The sequence below is a fragment of the Gastrolobium bilobum genome, unplaced genomic scaffold (genome assembly GCF_033153095.1).
Source record: "Gastrolobium bilobum isolate Gb01-03AN ecotype WA unplaced genomic scaffold, APGP_CSIRO_Gbil_v1 utg20523, whole genome shotgun sequence".
Classification (NCBI taxonomy): domain Eukaryota; kingdom Viridiplantae; phylum Streptophyta; class Magnoliopsida; order Fabales; family Fabaceae; genus Gastrolobium; species Gastrolobium bilobum.
The window spans coordinates 45,819-68,472 of record NW_026899491.1 but is presented as its reverse complement, the minus strand read 5'-3'; the positions used below and the strand labels follow the sequence as shown (position 1 = coordinate 68,472).

General features: G+C 35.5%; 2 protein-coding genes across 6 annotated transcripts; one reads left to right on the top strand and one right to left on the bottom strand.

Moving 5' to 3' along the window:
* Positions 1-1,017: 1,017 nt before the first annotated feature.
* LOC133290645 (electron transfer flavoprotein-ubiquinone oxidoreductase, mitochondrial) lies at positions 1,018-16,216 on the top strand. 5 transcript variants are annotated; one of them, XM_061488764.1, is made up of 19 exons: positions 1,018-1,069; positions 1,344-1,519; positions 1,632-1,708; positions 1,805-1,911; positions 2,643-2,724; positions 2,795-2,903; positions 3,382-3,428; positions 3,531-3,605; positions 4,956-5,072; positions 10,077-10,145; positions 10,412-10,504; positions 11,077-11,179; positions 11,565-11,689; positions 12,724-12,773; positions 12,891-12,957; positions 13,954-14,033; positions 14,872-15,000; positions 15,092-15,158; positions 15,885-16,216. In XM_061488764.1, the coding sequence occupies exons 2-19, from the start codon at positions 1,459-1,461 to the stop codon at positions 15,966-15,968; spliced, it is 1,542 nt and encodes a 513-aa protein (XP_061344748.1). In that variant the 5' UTR covers positions 1,018-1,069; positions 1,344-1,458; the 3' UTR covers positions 15,969-16,216. The 5 variants fall into 5 exon arrangements, 4 of the variants coding, with proteins under 4 accessions (XP_061344748.1, XP_061344746.1, XP_061344743.1 ...); XM_061488762.1 differs by lacking the exon at positions 1,018-1,069 and having other exon boundaries at positions 1,090-1,519; XM_061488759.1 differs by lacking the exon at positions 1,018-1,069 and having other exon boundaries at positions 1,090-1,519; positions 10,361-10,504.
* A 910-nt stretch (positions 16,217-17,126) lies between these two features.
* LOC133290646 (probable transcription factor PosF21) lies at positions 17,127-21,112 on the bottom strand. The gene is made up of 5 exons (XM_061488765.1): positions 20,934-21,112; positions 20,022-20,784; positions 18,713-18,845; positions 18,506-18,590; positions 17,127-18,093 (listed from the first exon to the last, which is right to left on the bottom strand). The coding sequence occupies exons 2-5, from the start codon at positions 20,714-20,716 to the stop codon at positions 17,717-17,719; spliced, it is 1,290 nt and encodes a 429-aa protein (XP_061344749.1). The 5' UTR covers positions 20,717-20,784; positions 20,934-21,112; the 3' UTR covers positions 17,127-17,716.
* Positions 21,113-22,654: the final 1,542 nt, after the last annotated feature.

Below are 22,654 nucleotides of genomic sequence, written 5' to 3'. Positions count from 1 at the left end.
ATTTTTCTTTTCTTTTTTAATTTAAAATGTGGGACCCACATTTAACTTATCTCTACTTTTTCTCTCTCCTACTATCCTACAACATAAGAAAATATGCACCCTTAAATTTTTTGATACGAACACGACTTCTTTAATTTACGAGTTGATATGACACGACAAATATAATTCAAATAACCTATCAACATAAAAGTGTTTTACTAGTTGACACGATAAGATTTAAATAATCTATTTACAACACGACACAAATAACTTGTAAGAAAAATTAAAATTGATCAATTTCAAATTCATGAATTGACACGACACACAACATAATTTTTTTGTGTCATTATTTGTCCATACGAACAAGACACAAATTTAAAACAAGTTGACTTGAATATGAATTTTTCGTTTGTATTAATATCATATCAGCAAATTATGTTGAAAATTATCACCGAAAAATGTTTCTATACTGTATATAAGTTATCTGCATTTATTTTCAAAACGACATCGTTTTAATATTGAAATATTAAAAAATTATAAATATAAAGACTATTATAACTCTGAAATAAATTAAAATTATAAAAACACTATGATTTTCGTCCCAAAATAACGTCGTATTAGACTTACTGCAAAAAAACAAACTCTTCTTATAATCATATCTGACTTGATCGGATTAATTAAGTAATTAATGAATTTAATAAAAAAATAAGGAAAATTATATATTTTGATAATTAACGACATGGACTTTGAAGATTTCCATGCCTATACATTTTTTTTTTTTTTTTTGAGTAAATTCAAGGGATCTTCAGCTCACAAGATGAGACTAATTTCTTCGTGGTACCCACTTCATGGCTTGGGAATCGTCATTGGATTTCAGCACTGACCCCAAAATAGTTCTCCTGGGCATCCAATACACTTTACATACATAGCGATATTTTTTAAGTTTAAGAATAAATTGTTTTTTAGAAAAAAAAAATATTCAGGATAAAAATGAAAATCAAGTTTACAACTGCGTCGTGAAGTGATAAACTGCGTTAAGAAGTGATAAACTTATAGATTGCAGATGAACTCAACACGTCAGAGGCAACGAGTTACGTATTCTTCCTAATTACTGTTATATTATATAAGTCTTCGAAATTGGAATGACCAAGTTCAATTAATCAGAATTCATAGTCGTGAATCAATATCTGCATGATGCTCAAGTTTCGGTATATATTGTCTAAATCGAAATCCAAATTAAGCAGCACTCTTCTTGTTGTTCCGACTCGCACTTCATCATCCAAATCGAACTCCAATGCTTATTATTCCTTTTCTCGCCACTTATATTCGCATTCCCGAAATGCTTTCTCATTTTCCAATTCTAGGGTTCCGAACTTTCGGAGTTTCTGTACCGCACCGGAGAGGGACTCCATCGAATACGACGTCGTTATCGTCGGAGCAGGACCCGCCGGCTTATCGGCGGCGATACGGTTAAAGCAAATGTGCCGGGAAAAAAACTCTGATTTGTCTGTGTGTGTCCTCGAGAAAGGTGCTGAAGTTGGTACGTGAACTAACTTCCAATTCTCTTTCGGTTAGTTTTTTGATATAAAAGCTCCCTTGATCTTTGCAAGTTTCTGTGTTGTTGTTGTTGTTGTTGTTATTGTAATGGTTAGGTGCTCACATTCTTTCTGGAAACGTTTTTGAACCCCGAGCACTGGATGAGCTTCTCCCACAGTGGAAGCAGCAAGAGGTGCGTTTTGTTTGTTTTCTATGTCAAATTCAGTAACAAACTAGCTTCGAGTACTTTTAATTCGTAATTCGCTTTGAGGTTCGTTTTTATTTGCAGGCTCCGATCACCACCCCTGTCTCTTCTGATAAGTTTTGGTTTCTCACCAAGGATCGTGCAATTTCACTTCCATGTCCTTTTAACAACAAAGGCAACTATGTAATAAGGTTTCTATAACAACACCATACATTCATTTTATACGGCTAGAGGGCATTAGTTTTACCTGATCGCCTTATGCTTTCTGGTGCATTATTTGTTTGCCCTTATCTGTTGGACCTTGAGTTTCTTAGATGTGCAGTTTTGATTATTACATGACTGCTAAGTCTCCTCTTCTGAAACTGTTTTTTTTTTTTTTTCTTCGAAAGTTGCTGTATTTGATAACTTGGTTTCAAGCGTAATGGTGTTTTACTCTCCGGAAAAAGATAATTTATATCGAACATTTGGTCTGTGTCGGTAGAAATCCATATTCCTGGAGCAACGTTGTACTAGTCTAGGCATAAGGTTGCAAATTAAACTTTTACATGGAGACTATATCTGAAATACAATCTGTGATCTGGTTTTGATGACATGAAGAATGTTCTGTGACAGTCTTGCTTTCTAATCTTTTTCTTGTTACAAAACCATTCTCCACTAAACCCCAGACTTGCGAGAGAAATCCTTGTATTTTTCTGCCAAAGAGGTTGTATCCTGATTTGAACCATGTCCTTTCGGTCACAAAGAAGCAGCTTCAGACTTTCCCTCCTTGTTAATTGATTTAAAAATTTAGATTGAAAGATACTTTTTCTCCGTTAATTAGATGCTTGTTCAATTCATTGTGTTTAGTTTTGCATTGTCTTTGTGCACATATTTAGTTTTTTCCACTTTGAAGAAGCTTCTTATTTTGGACCATCTGATACAGTCTAAGTCAGTTAGTACGTTGGATGGGAGCCAAAGCCGAAGAGTTAGGAGTAGAAATATACCCAGGATTTGCAGCTAGTGAGGTATTTCTGCATTTGCTTGGATTTTACTTCTCCACATTTGTTGTTGTTTACCCTTGTTTTTCCTGGCCAGATATTGTATGATGCAAACAACAAAGTTATTGGTATTGGAACCAATGACATGGGAATTTCAAAAGATGGTTCGAAGAAGGAGAATTTTCAGCGAGGCGTCGAGGTCAAAGGTTTCATTTTACATGTTTGTTTCTGTATTGTAATACATATGTTTCTGTGCTTTGACTCAGTACTTGGAGCAAAACTGTTTCCCTTTTTTTAATGCTTGTGCAGTTGCTCCAGTAACTTTACTATGATTTGGATCAGCAGTTTGTTGTCCAAGAATTTGTGAATATTATATCTTATAAACTTTTACAGACACGGGTCATGACCTGCCTGAACTTGTTTAGTTGTTGATAGAAACAAGTATTGGACACAGTCATTGTTAAGCCTTTGTCATTTCTATGGCATGATATTCTTTGAAACAAAGTCTAATGCAATTTGCAGATTGCTTTGCTCACTCTGGACATGTGATTTCGATGGTTTCCCTTATATGCTATGTGTGCCATACATATATTTGTAATTAGATCTATTTATGTCTTTGCATATAGTTATTTAGATCTTTCTGAGGCTTATTTGTTAACTATGTAAATATCAAATCACCTGCAGGTCGCATAACACTTCTGGCTGAGGGATGTCGAGGATCATTATCAGAGGTTTGAAAATTAAATTGTAGGATTGATATAGATTCAAGTTTTTCCTGTCAATTATTGTTTTAATAGCAAGGTCTCCAATCCCAATTCCTCTGTTCCCTACAGAAAATAATGAAAAAGTACAACCTGAGAGAGAAGGGAGGTGCAGAACATCAGACATATGCTTTAGGAATCAAAGAGGTATCATTACTTATAGTTTTAAATAGCGGGTAGCGGTCAGTAGGCGGCCGACCCCCAAAACGCTATAGCGGTATAGCGGGTAGCGGTAAAGCCGCCACTGTGAAGTCCATATTTACTTATAATAAATTATACCACATATATAAATATTATATAACTTCTATAAGAAAAGAAATCACCCAAAATAGGAGGAGATGAGGAATGGAAAATATAATACTACACATTCAAAAGAAAGATTCAAGGAACATAAAGTAACTAAATTAATAACAATACAGCCAAACACATTTTTTTAAGGTCATTCTTATTACTTCAAAAGATCAATTATCTCATATATTATTTAATATGATTTATTTTATGTGAGAGAAATTCTAAATATTAATGAATAAATCAACAATAATAATTTTATAATTTTCTATTTTAATATAAAATATAAATTTTATATTATATATATATAATGGTAACAAATTATTTTTATATTACATTATAAGATCATGCAAAAATTATAATTTATTTAAAGTATATAATATAAATCTTGATTATTAAAAATAAATATATTTGATTAAAATGTGAATTGGTGGATAGAAAAATAATGGGACTTGAAATTATTGTTATTATGATTTTAAATAAAAATAGGAAAGAGGAGAATAGGGGTAATGATGCAATGAACTAGGAGAAGGAGCTGTCAAAACTCAGTTTCCAAGAATCTGAATAATAGCTGCAGCCTGCAGCATCACCTACAGCTTTTTCTCTTGACTTCTTCGCATTATTTCTTTTTTTTAATTATGTATTTAGTAGCATTCTTAAATTTTGTCAAACCAAGCACTGCAACGGACACATTACCCAAAAGCTGGCAGCAAAATCAATAAAGAAAAAGGAAGGTGATAACATTACCCAAAAAAATCGCTGGCTTTTCAACTAAAATATCTATTTTACCCCTCACTTATTCTGGCCTTTTCCTATTAAACCCTTAAATGATACTCAAATTTACAAAATGCTGCCACCCGTGCGTTTTACATTTCTTTTTCTCCCTGAATGTCTGTAACTTCTCTTCAATTCCCTGTAGCGGCGCAGTAGCGCCGCAAGAGCTTCCGTCCGCCACCGCCGCAACCGGCCGCTACTGACCGCTACCGGAAACCGTCGCGTCGCGGTGCGAAAATAGCGGTTGGGTGCCGCAACACGCAACTGAAGCGGTATAGCGCGCTAAAGCGGCGCTATTTCAATCATTTACTTCACTTATTTTTTAAAGAAATTTTCGAAGTCATTTTTTTTGTCATCTTTATTTTTCATGAAAATCTGCAAGTGTTAAATTTTTTTTGCCACCATCACTTAGATTCTGTAACCTTATACCTTTAGGTTTGGGAAATTGATGAGGAAAAGCATCAACCTGGTGCAGTATTCCATACGTTGGGATGGCCCTTGGATCATAAAACATATGGAGGATCTTTTCTGTATCACATGAAAGATAAACAGGTAAGATTGCTCTCCCCCCCCCCCCCCCCCCCCCTCTTTTCTTTTTCTCTCTCATTTATCATGTATTCAAATTTTAATGCATTTTGAATTGGACTTATGCAACTTTACAAAAACCATTTATTTTGGAATTTGAGTCGAACTGATTAAGAGATCATCTTTTATTATATTTTTTATAGTTTTATCAATCACTGTTTTAAATCTTTATGGGCTGGCTCTACATATGTGTATTGTTAATTGCAATTGCCAATATTGATCTTTCTTGTCTTCCACCCAAAACAAAATTTGAGGAAAAACCGAAAAAGGTAAATGTGTGACTGCATATATTTTTCAGCTGGCTTTCAATTCTGGAGATTTGTTATTTTAAAGAACCAATTCAACCTAAAAGCTTAAGCTATTGGGTGAAGCTACATTAATGGTTTTATATATCTCAACACGCCCCCTCACACAAGAGCCCACTGGGCTAGAAGGGTGGACAATGCACAGGCCCACCTACCTGTGCGAACAAAGAAATTCCACTTGAAAGAAAGCGGGGGGCGGCGAGGATCGAACCCTGGACACGAGGCTCTGATACCATCTAAAGAACCAATTCAACCCAAAAGCTTAAGCTATTGGGTGAGGCTACATTAATGATGTTCAGCAGCTCTATTTCATCATCTCTCAGTTTATGGAATTGAGCAAATCATCTGACATTCAGATGGAGACATATATTGGCAAGAGTCGCTCTTTGATGCAGGCATATTTGGATATGCTGCCTTACCCTACTGATGCTACAGCATATCTGAAACAGGTGGAATGTCTCTTTATGGTTGCCACACTTTCTGGCCTTCCCGAAGAATATGATAATGTCCGTGATACTATCTTGACTAGTGGGGAGCCTGATCTATCCATGACGTATCAGTGTCTTCTGAATTTGAATAAGAAATCTGCTCCTGCATCGTCTTCTGCTGTTGATTCTACTGCTCTAGTTTCCCGTACTGATTTTCGCGGGAATATTGGAGGTGGACGTGGTCGTGGTAGAGGCCCAGGAGGTCCAGGAGGACGTGGTCAGCGACCTCGTTGTCATTACTGTCAGCAACTTGGTCATTATGAGGAACGCTGCTACACAAAGTATCCTCACATGCGACCTTCTTTTGCTGCTAATATAGCTCAATCGGATACTGCTTCAAATGGTACAGTCTCTCTCTCCTCTGAAGAATATGCAGCATTCCAGGCCCTTCTCAGGAAGTCCTCTCCTCAATCTCAGGCCTCTACTTCAGAAACTGGTAATCCTGTTGCTTGTGTTTCTCATTCTGCATCACTTGGTCCTTGGATATTTGACTCAGGTGCTACTGATCACCTCTGTGGTAATAAGGAACTCTTTTCTTCCCTTACATATTCTGATAATTTACCCTCGTTTACTCTTGCTGATGGAACTAAGGCCCTCCGTTCATGGGATTGGACAAATCTGTCCAACCTCCTCATTGACCTTGACATCTGTCTATTACATCCCTCACATCCCTTATAATTTAATATCTGTTAGTAAATTGATCAATTCTCTTAATTGTATTGTCACATTCTCAAACCATTTTGTTTCTGTGCAGGACCCGGGTACGGGGAAGATGATTGGAGTGGGCCGTGAGTCACGGGGTCTATTCTACCTTGATGTGCCGAGTCCTTCAGTTGCTTGTTCTCTCACTCCACAACTCATCCACAGTCGTCTCGGGCATCCTAGTCTTGCGAAATTGCAGAAGATGGTTCCTCTTTTATCCGGTCTTCAAACTTTAGATTGTCAGTCATGTCAGCAAGGAAAGCACATACGCTCCTCCTTTGCTAATCGAGTCAATAAACGAGCTGATGCTCCTTTTTCAATTATTCATTCAGATGTTTGGGGTCCTAGTCGTAGTGTGTCTATTTTAGGTTTTCGGTATTTTGTTACCTTTATTGATGATTTCTCCCGTTGTACTTGGATTTATTTAATGAAAAACCATTCTGAGTTGTTTTCTATTTATCAAAAGTTTTCTGCTAAAATTCATACTCAATTTGGTGCTTTTATTCGTATTTTACGTAGTGATAATACTAAGGAATATGTTTCTGTTGACTTTTCTCATTTCTTAACCACACAGGGTACTTTACACCAAACCACTTGTCCTCACACTCCACAACAAAATGGAGTAGCTGAACGTAAGAATAGACATCTCATTGAGATTGCCAGGACTCTTCTTATTCACATGCATGTTCCTCTTCACTTCTGGGCTGATGCAGTCCTTGCTTCTTGCTTTCTCATCAACCGCATGCCTTCATCTGTGCTTAATAATGATATTCCTCATAACTTATTGTTTCCAAATGTTCCTCTCTTTCCTCTATCCCCACATGTTTTTGGTTGTACCTGTTTTGTTCATGATCTCACTCCTGGTAAGGATAAGTTAACATCCAAAGCCTTTAAATGCATTTTTCTTGATTATTCTCGTCTTCAAAAGGGTTATCGTTGTTTCTCTCCTGATCTCAAGCGTTACTTAGTTTCCGTTGATGTCACCTTTCTTGATCAACAATCCTTTAATTCTATCCCATCTCCATTGTCACAGGTTGATCATGTTCTTCCTGTTCCTTTTTTTGACTTGTCTTTGCCAGATGCAGGTGCTTCTACTCCAGATAAGCAATCACCTATTGCTCCAGTACCTGAGGACCGTCCACTTCTCACTTATCAGCGTCGTAAGACAGTACCTCCAGTCGACTTGACCCCTGCTGACTCATTGCCCCCTGCAATTGATTCTTCCCCTCCGAATCCTTCACCAGAGGCTCTTCCCATTGCTCAAAGAAAAGATACACGTACTACTCGTAACCCTTATCCTCTTTATACCTTCTTGAGCTATGATCGCCTTTCTTCTCCTCATTTCACCTTTGTTTCTAGTCTTTCTTCTGTTTCTATTTCTAAGACCACAGGTGAAGCACTTTCCCATCCAGGATTGCGCCAAGCGATGCTTGATGAGATGACCGCACTTCATACCAATGGCACTTGGGACCTTGTTTCTGCTCCTCCAGAGAAGTCTATAGTTGGTTGTCGCTGGGTGTTTACTGTGAAAGTTGGACCTGATGGCCATGTTGATCGTCTCAAGGCACGCCTAGTTGCCAAGGGTTTTACTCAAATCTTTGGCCTTGATTATAGCGATACATTCTCTCCAGTCGCTAAGATGGCGTCCGTCCGCCTATTTCTTGCCCTTGCTGCTGTTCGTCACTGGCCACTCCTTCAACTTGACATCAAAAATGCCTTTCTTCATGGTGATTTACAAGAAGAAGTTTACATGGAGCAACCACTTGGTTTTGTTGCTCAGAGGGAGTCTGGGAAGGTATGTCGTCTTTGAAAATCCTTATATGGTCTCAAGCAGTCTCCTCGAGCATGGTTCAGTCGCTTCAGTTCTGCTGTACAGACGTTTGGCCTAATTCGCAGTAAAGTTGACCATTCTGTATTCTATAGGATTACATCTCCTAACAAGTGCATCTATTTGTTAGTCTATGTTGATGACATCATCCTCACCGGAAGTGATCAAGACGGAATCCGTCAGTTAAAACAACATTTATTCAGTGCATTTCAAACAAAGGACCTTGGGAAGCTGCGTTACTTCTTGGGAATTGAGGTGGCGCAATCTAGACAGGGCATTTCTATCTGTCAAAGGAAGTATGCCTTGGATATCTTAGAAGAGACTGGTATGTTGGGGTGTAAACCAGTTGATACACCCATGGATCCTAATGTTAAGTTATTGCCCAGACAGGGGGAGCCGTTATCTGATCCTGAACGTTATCGAAGGCTGATTGGGAAGCTCAATTATCTTACTGTGACTAGGCCAGATATTTCTTTCGCTGTTAGTACGGCTAGTCAGTTCCTTGATTCCCCTTGTGATTCACATTGGGATGCTGCTGTGAGGATCCTCCGATACATCAAAGGAGCACCAGGAAAAGGTTTGTTGTATTCGGATCAGGGAAATACAGAAATTTGTGGTTACTCAGATGTCGATTGGGCAGGATCACCCTCGGACAGATGCTCTACTTCTGGTTATTGTGTCTTCTTCGGAGGAAACTTAATCTCATGGAAAAGCAAGAAACAACCTGTTGTTTCTCGATCTAGTGCAGAAGCTGAGTATCGTGCAATGGCAAATACTACCTGTGAGTTGATCTGGTTAAAGCAGTTGATTCAGGAGCTTCATCTTTGTGAACAGAAACAAACCATGACACTCATCTGTGATAATCAAGCTGCGCTACATATATCCTCTAATCCTGTTTTTCATGAGAGGACCAAACATATAGAGATTGATTGTCACTTCATTCGGGAAAAGATTCAGTCAGGAGAAATCAAGACAGCTTTTGTCAACTCGTCTAATCAACTAGCGGATGTTTTCACTAAAGCTCTTAGAGGTCCTCGGGTTGAATACATTTGTAACAAGCTTGGTGCTCATAATATATACGCACCAGCTTGAGGGGGAGTATTAGAATATTAGATATGATTATATATGATTGGATTCAGTCTTATCCGTAAATATTCTAACAGTTATCTTGGAAATTTTACAATAGTATAGTTGCAGTTGGCAGACGAATTTGTAAGACAGACTGCTACCCCATATCATGATCATTGTCAGCCAGCATTATTCTGTTCATATCTGAAATAAACCCCACAAAAATACGCACGTAGTACAAAATTAACCTTGCTGATTTTCTTATGTTTTAATCCATTCAGCTGTACATTGTTATACTTGAGTTGAGTCTCACAGCTTGATGGTTGCTCATTCATAGAAAATGGATAAAATAACAATGGAACGAGGATTTTCAATTTGATGAAGTCATATTTCTCATTTCTACATGATTTTCTGTTCTGACCAGAAATCATCATTTACCAAGTTATGAACTAGTCACATGCAACTATTTTGGAAGACTTTGAATGAACTATACAAGTTTAACTTTTCCAGCTAGTTTTTTGATTCATTTTAGCTGACAATATATTCTTCATGTCAAGAACTCCATTTACCATTTTGACAGATATCTATAGGCTTTGTGGTTGCTTTGAACTATCAGAACCCTTTCATGAGTCCTTATGAGGAATTCCAGGTAATTTTCTTTTTCTTGTAGTTTGCTTAAAATATATATTTAAATTTTTTTGTTGTCAAATACATGTTACATGATCTTTATCTTGCTTCATATTTTTTGAATGTGAAAACCGAAAAAGGAAGGGAAAGTGTTTTCAGAACTGCTAAACAAAAAAAAATTTATTTATCTATATATCTTTTTTTTTAAATTCCTGATCCCTAATCTTGTTAAATACCTTTTTTGCTCCTTCCTTCACTCTCCCTTGTGTCTTCTCTCTTGGTTCCCAGAAACTTAAGCAGCATCCTGCAATCAAACCATTTCTGGAAGGTGGAACAGTTATCCAGTATGGAGCTCGCACTTTAAACGAAGGTGGTTTTCAGGTAATTTATAATAATGGGTTCCTTTTCTTATGCGCGGTCAATGGGAAAATGTCCCACACATTGCCAACCTCATGAGGTGTTGTGTTATGGGTGTATCAGCAATAATGAAAGTGTGCCAAACAGATACTCTTCTAACTCTTAAGATTTCTTATATAAAGTTTCACGGTATTTGGTGGGTCTCTAAGAACTTAAGATTGAAAGATTCATGGACTAAGAAGCAAAGACACTAACACGGACATGAACATTACGACACAACAAAAATTAGTGTCCATCAGTCCAAGTACTTTTGAAGTGTCGCATTGTGCCCAACACAGCTTTTTTGAAATGTTTATCTTCATAGACTGGGCAACATGTCTGCTAATCGATTCGGTGAACCATGTAAGACTTGGTTGTTTTCTTTGTTGTTGATGGAGGTATCTCGCATCCTTGAAGAGCAAGTTTTCGAAGGGTGGCTAGATTCATTCTTTGTTATCCTATTAGTTGTTCAAATGCCTGTTACTTGCTGCAATTTATTATTTCTTTAACTTATTACACATTATACAAATGCAAATGTGATGCAAGTTGAATTTCAGTCTATCCCATATCCAGTTTTTCCTGGAGGAGCACTTATTGGATGTTCAGCTGGCTTCTTAAATGTGCCTAAGATAAAGGGAACTCACACAGCAATGAAATCAGGTAGTGGCTTACTATATTTCACTGGCTTGATTTTTCAGCATATTGCTAATGCTAATTAGTAATTACTATTTTTTACTGAAGTTAATTTTCGTAGTTTTGGTCGAAGGAGTTTCAAATTACAAACATCCAAACTATCATATTAATATAAATAGTCTCTTTTTCAAGACATTTAGCATTGGACGTGGATCTAAAATATTGATCTGTTACTTTAAAGAATTTACAATTCTATTGAGCCAGTTCGATTCTTACATTTGTTTAGTCACCCACCAATTCTTTATTAATCAACCACAAATTGGATCATGTCAGTTGTCAATGGTTCCGTGTGATATGCAAATAACAATATTTCATAGTTACTTTTACATACATCAAATGCTTCTTTTTGTAGGAATGCTGGCAGCTGAAGTTACATTTAGTGTGCTTAATGAAGGTCTGGATATGGATATGTATTGGGATGCTTTGAGGAATTCATGGGTTTGGGAAGAACTATATAAAGCTCGAAACTATCGACCAGTTAGTGAAGCAATTCATTGCCATTTTTTGTTTCTGATTTTTTTGCCTCTACCTCTCTTCCTGTCTGAAGCATAATCCTAATATTTTCATTTTCTGGTGATTTATTCTATCATTTTGAAACCTTGAACTGATAGACCATCTCATCTTAGATAGCTATCTATCAATTTGCTAACTTTTGAATAAATTATAAAGTCAACTCCTAAATTGGTCCTCCATAGATTATGGTGTCTCCACATCAGTCTGTCAAAGATTTTTTGTCTCCAAATTAGTCACCCAAAGATACAAAACAGTTTTGTGTCACCATTCCAGTCCTCTAAGGACGAATATGCTGTTATAGATTTTTGAGGGACTTGTTTGGTAAAAAAATCTTTGGAGGAATAATGTGGTGACACACTAATCTTTGGAGGTTTGATTTCAGAGTGTTATAAATGTTAGGTTGCAATCATCTATGTGGAACAACTAGTTCAAAACTCAAATCACCATTGTCTTGCTGGATGAAATAATTATAGATCTTTGCTTATTTTTTTGTTAAACATATGAGCAGCTGGGTCTGACAAATTACATTAGAATTTTTGCATGTGGGACAAAAGCATGATATTAATTGCTATATATCGTTCTATCACATGATCTAGAATCCCACTAGGTTGGTGATTGGAATTCTCCAAAAATAAGGGAAAATTCTTGAAACTAATTATATCTTATATGGGAGGAGTTCTACTTTCTTTCTCCACTTAGTAGGCCTTTTTATAGGGTTATTAAGACTAGTGAAATGCCCTCTTAAAATACTCTCCTACATCATTTAGTAGCTTATTGGGGATTTATATTTATCATAAATACTTGAAAACAACGTAAAATAACTGTAGAAAATCCTTAGTATTTCTTACCCAAATTATAATAGAAAGATCCATGCATAATTACAATTATCCCCCTTAGTTTAGTTGTCCTAATTCATTTGTTGGCACCGAAAAATAGGGTATATTTTAGCTTGTCAAATTATTATGCCATATTGACCTTATCGACATTTTTTACTGTAGGCCTTTGAGTACGGGCTTATTCCAGGACTGGCCTTAAGTGGTCTGGAACAGTAAGATCTAATTTTTCTTATAGTTTCTGTCTTCATCACTTCAACACAGGAGACTAGTCTTTCCTGTACTACCTTTCTTGTCTTGAAACTTCACCTACTATTGTGTTGTCCTATCAGTTACATACTCAAGGGGAGGCATTCATTTACATTGAAGCATGGTAAACCTGATCATGAAGCAACAAATGTAAGAAACAATGTTCAAGGAATTAAGTATGTGAATGAAATTTTTTTATTTAAAAAAACGGTAGTTTTACTTTTGTTTAGTGGGAAAATGATTATAATACAATTTGTGATTATTAATACATACTTAGATTATGCTTGATATTTTCCCAATGTTCATCAGCACCAGCAGGCTCTTGTGTTCTGTTTATCCTCGTGAATTGTGATTAATGTATTTATTTGCATCTAATATTTTGTTGAGCATTTTGTTTTCATCTTGTTTCACCACATCAAAATTTTGGCTGATGGCCACCTATACTTGGGTAAATAGCTCTCGTGCAATGTGCTTCCATCCTCGGTTTAGGGCCTTCATTGAAACTTTTGGTTGTTTTATGTTACTGAGTATCTAATCTAGAAAAACTAATTGATTATACTGATACCTAAAATCAACAGCGAGGTCAGCATAATATTTTAAAGCGTATAAATGTATTACATTAAATGATAATGAAAATAGGAGAATAAATTAAACCAAGAAAAAAAAAAAAAAAAGGATCAAGGAGGGAGGAGGAATGAAAATAATCAACAGGTACATTGCCTATTCCACTCGATGTTAGTCTTCCAACCTCTTTAGGTCACATGTTGAATGCGAGTATGACTGACTAGGAAAAAAAAAAATTAATTAGATAGTTGGAGTAAGATTCCCGTGGTCCCGTATTTTGGATGGAATAAAGAGGAAAGGTTCTTTGGTAGCGTGCAATGTATGCTATTATTTATTGCCTATGGTTGGAGAGGAATGCCATAATTTTCAAAGATACTTTTTTGCTGTTACCTCTTACATTGTATAAAGTGGTCTTTTTTACTTCCAGCCTGAAGGATACTTAGAAGCCTTTCTTTATTGAATATGCAGAGAGATTAGTGAGCTTTGCCTATTTGATGTGTTTTTCTTGTTTGTTCTGGAATAAAAAAATATATAGCCATAGCATGTCATCTAATACTTTTGATTCTTTTGACATTTATGCAGGCTGCACAGTTGCATTCTCCAATTCACTATCCAAAGGCTGATGGTGTCTTGTCCTTTGATGTATCTACCTCTCTGCACAGGTTTTGGAACTTTAATTTCTTCCTGTTGCTTACTGTTTAGAGTTGAGACAAGCAATCATTTTTAATCGGAATGAAATCTCAAAGTTAGGTTCTAAAATAGATATAACGTTGCATGGTTGTATTTCTGATCTTGTACCAAAGCAATACGTGATTAGAAGAAAATTATGGAGAGAGAGAGCATTGAGAGGGGTGTAGAGGAAAGTTAGAGATAAAGAGGAGAGGACTCAAATTGAGATCCTAGTATTTCCTTTATATAGCCGGATACACTTAATATCCTAATTTTGTAGGTAACGGCCAACTTATATTTTTTCCCCAAATAATCCTATATAATACTGTTTCTATTTCTCTTATAAAAATAATACCGTTTCTATTTCTCCTTCCCATCCTGCACAGATAAGAAAGTGATAGCTTTTAAGAGTCATCTTAATTTAGTTATCATAAGAAAAATGCTAACCTACTGCCCATTTAAGAATTGGCTTGACAAGGGGCCTCTCTTGAGGGTAAGATGTAGAATGACATCATCTATTAGAAGAATGTTATCCAATTAAAGTTAGGGTAAACACGATATGTTATATGGGAAATTTCATTGTGTAAGAACCACATCTAGTTATATTAGATGCACTTCATTTTATGTGGATTTATTGTGAATGAAAAGTAAAACAAATGTTCGCTGATTTATTTATGTAGTAATAGTTTGTGTCAGCTTCTCTCTTTCTTTCATGCAAAAGTTTTAGGGCTTTGATAAATAATGATGGAAATTATTGATTTAGTAGTCAACAAACATAATTTGCTGCTCATTTCCTTGTTTTATAGGCATTTATGTTTAGTTTATTTTCAGGAGCAACACAAATCATGAGCACGATCAACCTCCTCACCTTCGTTTGAGGGACCCAAAGATTCCTGAACTTGTAAATTTACCAGTGTTTGCCGCTCCTGAGTCACGATATTGTCCTGCACGAGTATATGAGTAATGCCCATTTACTACAGATTGGTTTCTGAATGGATTTTCAGTTTTTGAATCATTCCATCATATTTTCTATCTACCTTTCTCTATGTAGGTATGTTGCAGATGAGCAGAATCAGCTGAAGTTGCAGATTAATGCACAAAACTGCTTACATTGCAAGGTAAAATTTTCCGACCAAATTGGAGGATTGTTTGAATTTAGTGGTTAAACATGCACACGAGCTGTAAGAGTAGAAGCAGGAAAATGTAATAAGTAAATTTAGTATATTTGCTTATCTTATTTCTTCTGATTTGGCGTTTTAAAATTCCGCGGTGAAGTTATGCATGTACGAAATTTTAGTATATTTTTGAACTAGTCTTTCATTTGTTTTGGACATTAATCATGTCAGTCTCTCATGGTTATTTATTTATTTATTTTGGTGGTGAAGAACCTCATATGGTTACATAATTGAGAAAATTAGAGCCGCAGCATATTAGTACCTTTTTTGGAACCAAAAGTACCATTAGGAATTTAGGATACAATAATTTGCTTCTTAAACAATGCTATACCCAAACTTTCAGGCTTGAAATTTCTTTCGTGGAGTATCTGCGTCATTTTGTATTTCTTTTGAATGTCTTCCATTCATGAATATTAATAGGAGTTGCTATTAAAAAAGAAGAGAAATTGCTTTGGTATTAACGTTTGTGGCTTAGCTAAATTGAAGTCTATATTCTATAACCTCTGTTGCGACTTGCGATACTAACTGCAGACTGAGATGAGATCTGCTAGGTTTTAAACCTTTTTTTTATTATTATTATTGGTCTCCATTTAGGTTTTATCTTAATATATCAAATATTATTAAAACCTTTGTATCCTACATGATTTAATACACTGCTTTGACATTCAGGCTTGTGATATCAAAGATCCGAAGCAAAACATAGAGTGGACAGTGCCTGAAGGAGGTGGAGGCCCGGGATACTCAGTCATGTAGATCCAGAAGTCAGTGACAGTATTGTCCCCCGCTAATTACGACATCTTTAATGTTGACACGTTTTCCCTGACTAAAACATTTGAATTATTACGTCTGCCCCTAAACTTTTACCCCGAAAAAAATAAAATACATTTTGTAGTAATAATTTAGGCCGTCATCGGGGGGAAAAGCAGTCCCAATCTCGATCATGTCTACCAAAACAAGAATGCTACAGGAAAAAATATTTGTGGAATTATGGGGTTTCATGTTGTTGGAAATATTTCTTATCACACACACACACACACAATATGGTGGGATTTATCACTTATTAAAAAACAAGAAAAAAGATAACTATTTTATGTAAAATGAAAAAGTAATTTCTCATAAAATAACTAGGGTCGCTTATCTTAATGTCAACAAGCATGTTTACATTATTCAATTAAAAACTATGGCTGTTTACAATTTTTTTTTTATTTCTTCAATATGCAATTTTATTCTAGCTGTCATAATTTATTGTGGTTGAATCTTTTAATTTCACTCAGGCAGCTATTTTAAAAAAGTAGAATTTTAAATATCGTTCTTTAGAAATTAGTAAGCTTAATTAAGCTATTTGATTATGTTTATTCAAATTCTTATTCTGTAATTCGTTCATTTTAGTAATACGCTTATCAATTGCATTTAACGTTATTTAGTGATTATCATCCCTTTTTTTTATATATATCAATTATCATCTAATTTAGGTTAAATGATTACATGTCAAAAAGATTGGTGCGATAGCGTGAAAAATTTAACACGTTAACTGAAATTAAAAAAAGAATTTAAAAATTGAGGATAAGAACAATGTTAAAAGTAATTAAAAAGTTCAAAAATTAAAAATAAACATGTAAAAAATAAAGATTAAAATAGCCAAATAAATGCACAAAGATTATACAATTTGACCAGGGACAGGATATTGTAACAATCAATTAGTGTTACTATAAATCAATATCACCGTTAGATCGATTATGTTGATACAACAGTTATATTTATTTTTATCTTTGTATGGTTATGATTTCTCATATTTAATACTTTTTACATTAAATATAATAAATCATAACCATACAAAAATGAAAATAAATATAAAATATTAAATATAAGAAATCATAACCATACAAAGATGCAATTAAATATAACCTTGGATCAACATGATCGATCTAACAATGAAATTGATTGGTAATACCATTGATAGTAACACTAATTATTTGTTAGCAAACATAAGTTTATCGGATTACTTTATGATAATATTTGTGCAACTTACAAATCCATTTGTCTGCCCACAACTCAAGTTGCAAATTTACTGGGAAGCTTACCAGAATTGAGTAGAATGTTCAGGCGTAACAAACGAGAGCATTAACCTCTTGCAATTGTTTCCTTCACGGGAAACCACAAATGGAGCTTCAAATGAACATTCCAGGTTTCCGTCAGTAGTGCCTACGATGAACAATATAAACAGGTAGCTTGTCTCGAGGTATGGTTATAGAAAAAAGAAACTGAAGGCAGACTTAACAAACATAAACCTACTCCTGTATATCCATAGCCAATCAACTAAGGCTCCAAAGAATTTTAGAATTTTACACAGTAGAGATGCAAGGTATTATTCTCAATCTCTAACTAGGATCTTTTGTACTGTCTAAGAATAAACCAATGTAACAAGACCAGAACCTAGACACACTACGATACGAGAGACAAAAGGAAATTAGAAAAGCAATAGAGAAGACAAATGTGCAGTCTCAACAATCCTTTGCCGCCGAAGGATTTACATCTGATGAAGCATTATCTTTGGGGCATGGAGGAGGTGTAGCTGCTCTCATTTTCACATCCCCTGATTGCTGATGCTGTTGTTCCTGCAGCTGCTGCTGCTGCTGCTGCTGCTGCATTTGTTGCTGTTGAAGCTGCTGAAACTGATGCTGCTGCTTCTGAGGATGAATTTGGAGCTGTTGAAACTGTTGAGCAGCTAAAAGAGTGTGCATGGCATGATTACTGGGATAGAATTGCTGGCCCCCTCCAAAAGAAGCAAAGTTCATCATAGGTCCTCCATTAGGTGGCAAAGCTTGCCCAGTCAGTATTTTCAAATGCTGAATTTCCTCTTTTAACGCATCGTTTAATGCTACAAGGACAATAATAAATTAATTCCATAATATCAGAAGTACCAAGATCAAGATGAACTGTCCATCTTGCATATGGTCAAACACATATTCAAACAAAATCATGAAACTCAAATTTCTGTCAAGATAGCACGTTTTGCCTTCAGCCATCCAGGAAACCAACCCAACAACAAACTTTTGCAACTAGCTCTACACTGAAATGCACTTTTATCTAAGACATATACATATTGATGCATCAGGAAATACTACTAATGTCATATTATAATATAAGGTGCAAGCAATGTATTTCATACAAAGATCATTAGCTTAAAATGATCTGCCAATAAAGATTTTTTCAAAGAGAGAATTAGAAAGAGAAGCAATCAAAGCGGTAGAGTGCTAGCTTCAGAAACATTGATAACAGCATAAGCTTACCATCTTGCAGGTGAACTTGTTGCTCCATGGTTTGCAACCGCAGTTTAAGCTCGCTGTTCTCGGAATTCAGTCCACTTGTATCTCTCTGTTCATAATAGACCAAAATGCATTGATTATAATCCTCCCATTAGTTTTTCAATCAGAAGGTGATATGGTAATACAGTAGTGCACCATGCAATGTTAAATAATAGGCACAAAAGTCAATACCTGCAATAGCGTTAATTGTGCAGACAAAGATGTTGCTTCCGTTTGCAATGTCTGCACCTTCCTTTCGAGCTCAGCAATGTAGCGCATCTTCCTCTCTTTTGACCTTGCAGCAGACTGCCTATTTGCCCATATCCTGTCACACATTTAAAAGTAGTGTTTGTCATTGTCCAAAGTTTTTCTCCCAAAAAAAAAAATGAAAGAAAGAACAATAAAAAATATGTCATGCAACCTCCACTTTTCAGGTGCAGGAGAGAAAACAAAATAGGTCTGGGGAATGTCATATACCGACAACCTGGAATGCCAATTTACAACGAAAGAAAGATAGAATAGACTCTGTCCTCTATGGCTGCCATTCTACCCAAGAATATTTATCAATGCCCCCCACCCCAAGCGGGGGCAGAGGATAAAAAAGGATGGAAAATGGGACATCTTGGAACAAAGTAGCCAGGAACCAAAACATAATTTAAGAAAGTAAATTAACTATGCCAATGTTCCAAAATAATGTTACTGTATAGCCAATTGAAGTTATGGCCAACGTGATGTCAACATTTTCCTTAGTAGACTTTAACAGGCTTAAAGTTTTAAGCCTCCCTACTTTCACTATTTCCTTTGATATATTGAGTTGAGTCTAATTGTGCTTGCCTTTTCTAGTAAGTTTTGCTCAAAGATAAGTCATAACTCATAAGCTTAACTGGATACATGATGTCATGTATCAAAGTCAAATGCAAATAAATATCAATCACAAATGATTGCAAAACCTAACAATATAATTTATATTAAAAACATTCTTCTAGAATATATTTGTAGTTTTCTTTCTTCTGGCTCAAATTTTATCGTGCCTTTTATTGTGTTTCTGAATATCCTCAGGGAGGCACTTTCCTCTTATAAATAGGTCTTCAACATATCCGAGATTTTTTCTAAAAGAAAAATTTCGAAAACCTAAAATCCTATTCCTTCTCAAAGCTGCTGTATTTGTTAGAAATGAAGGACATCTATGCAATGGACTTGAGAAAATATACGTTAATGAACATGTTTATATGCGATAAATTACCTAATCTATGAATGCAAAATTATGCACCAAGAAATGGATTTGAGAAAATATACGTTAATGAACATGTTTATCTCATATACAATATATTACCTAATCTATGAATGAGAAATTATGCACCGAGAAATCATAATATAACACTTAGGAAGCATATATTGTGCATAACACCTAGGACTGTCATCATGGATTACTTTACTAATAATTATATAAAATAAATTCAGAAATACTAGGGCACAAAAAGGACTTGTCCAGAAATATTACCTTTTTGCTCGCTTAGGGTCAATTAAGGCAAGCTCTGCAAGCTTGGCAGCTGACATTGCTTTCTTGGAATCAGCTGCAGACATGTCATCTGAACCTGAGACTAGCATCTCAGGTTTGATGGTTGTTGACCCATCCATGGACTGGCTATGCTGGTGTCTAACTCTGGGCCTTTCATTAGTACCAATAACAATGTTCTCTGCAGAAGAGGTTGGAGCTCCCGATGCCGGTGTCAATGCTGAAGCTGGCGCTGCAGCAGCATTTGATGGCTCACCCATTTGAAATGTGGATGTAGCCGATGATGAATTGAATTTATCCATATCAAGGTACATGGACAGTAAGTCTTCTTCGGTGTCATCAGAAAATGAGGGCCCATCAGCACCTCCAACAACACCAAGGTCACTATCAAAGCTAATATCATCAGGTAGGGTGAGAATCTCGGAATGAGCACGCCTATGACCTCTATTCCTCGGGGGAATATCTGGCATCCTGCTAATATCATGACTAAAGCCACTAGAATCTGTTGACATTCCATGTCCAAATTGAGTAGAATCAGAGCTGTTTCCCGGAACCAATTGATGAAACGAAGAGGGCTCAGATTTCACGTTAAAGGCGCTTCCAGTGGGTGAGAAACCCGAATAGCGTCCTGTCGGAGGTGGAAAACCTCCGCCATGACCCAGAGATTTGTCGTTATCCATCGAGATTCCTTAACCCTAAGGAAATTTTACGAATCTCACTGCTAATCCAGTTCAATCACTCCAAAACCCTAGTAATATCAAATTCGTAGTTGAAAATTCATGTAATGGTGAATTCTGAATACTAGGTATAGGATATAGGGAAGAAAACTTGAACCTAAACTTGGCTGAATAGAGGAGAATTTAAAAGCTACTAATCGGAAGGGACAAAGAGTTTTACCTTGTTGAGTAGATCAACGAAGTCGGAGATGGAAGATCCGAGCAAAGCACAGAGAAAATGAAAACCCTAGAATCGAGAGTTTGACGAAAATGGAGATTTGATGAGGTGTTTGGGAGAAAGCGAACTTTGGAAATAGAATAGAAGAGAGAAAGTGGAGATCTGTGCGATATAATACAGAAAACACAATATCAAAGCTTCCAACACAAGACATCACGTCACATCAACCCATACACATTACATTATACATTTTATTTTATTTTATTTGTCACGACAGGTTTATAGTTTGGTCTGCTTTTGCATTGACCGAAATGATATATTTATCGCTTTATGTTTTCTTATGTTATATAAGAGAGCATATCTTCAACTATAGATACAATTTTTAATATAGAATTCACTTGTAATTAAAAAAATAAAGATTTGATTTGTAACTATTCATGTGTCTATAAAAAAAATTGTTCTGTTATGTAGTATAAGAAAACATAAACTCTATATTTATTACTATTTATATTTTAATTTATAATCTCTTATAATTATAATTATAAGATATAAGAGATTATAAATCAAAATAAGTTATTAGAATAATCTTTCTTTTCAAAAACAATACAATTTTTTTTAGATAAAAATAATATAAATTTAAGCTCATTAAGAAATCTATTGGGAAATCAGGCCTCTAAGCCTTCAACCCCAATTTATAGATTTTAGTTAAATTATATTTTGAATTATGGTGTGACTTCAATTATTCTATTATTTTGACTTAAACTTACAAAAGAAATAGAATAATCAGAACTTGTATTTTAAAATACGAAAATTGTTTTCTTATGTTACAGGAGAGTGTTCTCACATAGAAAATTGAGCCCCATTTTTTTCTTAAAAAATATTGATGGCCCACTTTGTTTTGTCTCAGTATAAGATAAAATTTGTCACCTGTTGCATAAGAAAACTAATGCCCTTTTATATAATGCAATATGTCCTTTTGAAGATTTGGTAAACTTGATATGTTATATCAGACATTGAATTTTTCAAAAATAAATCAGATCAAACTTATAATTTGATTTGTATTTGACTAACAAATTAAATTAGTTAAGTTGAAATTTGATTTGACCTAACTTATTTACACCGTTAAAAGTTACCATGTTGCCTAACAGGGTGCAAAAATAATATACACTCCTATAATTTCCATGTGTTATATTTATTTATTTTTACTAACATGTCATAAAAGATTAACATTACATCCATATACAATTGGTATCGGTAAATTTAAGTTTCTTGCCTCCATTACGTGGATACGTGTACTTTTTGGAGAAAGTTTTGAATACTATTGATCTGGATAAAATATAAGCCTAATAGTTAGAGGCCCATGAGAGACCCAGAGACGATAAGCGCAACGTTCTCATTGCGTGGACCATCCTCATGGTGTAGACCATCCTCATTATGCAGACCATCGCGCGGAGCCGCAGGGTAAAACTTAAGGACTAAAGAAGGCCATAGAGATTTGATAAAGTCCACCACGTATAAGAACCAGTATAGATGGGACAGCTCCAACTTTCCACTACTCTAAGGAGACAAACTAGTATCTAGACTTGTTCATCAAGGAATAGCTTGAAAGGCACCAACTGTGACTGAAGGGCAGCCACCCTATATCACTAATAAGAAGAGATGCCGCCCACGAAGGATGACATATAGCACGCTATAAATATAGAGGGTACAACTCAGGGACAGAC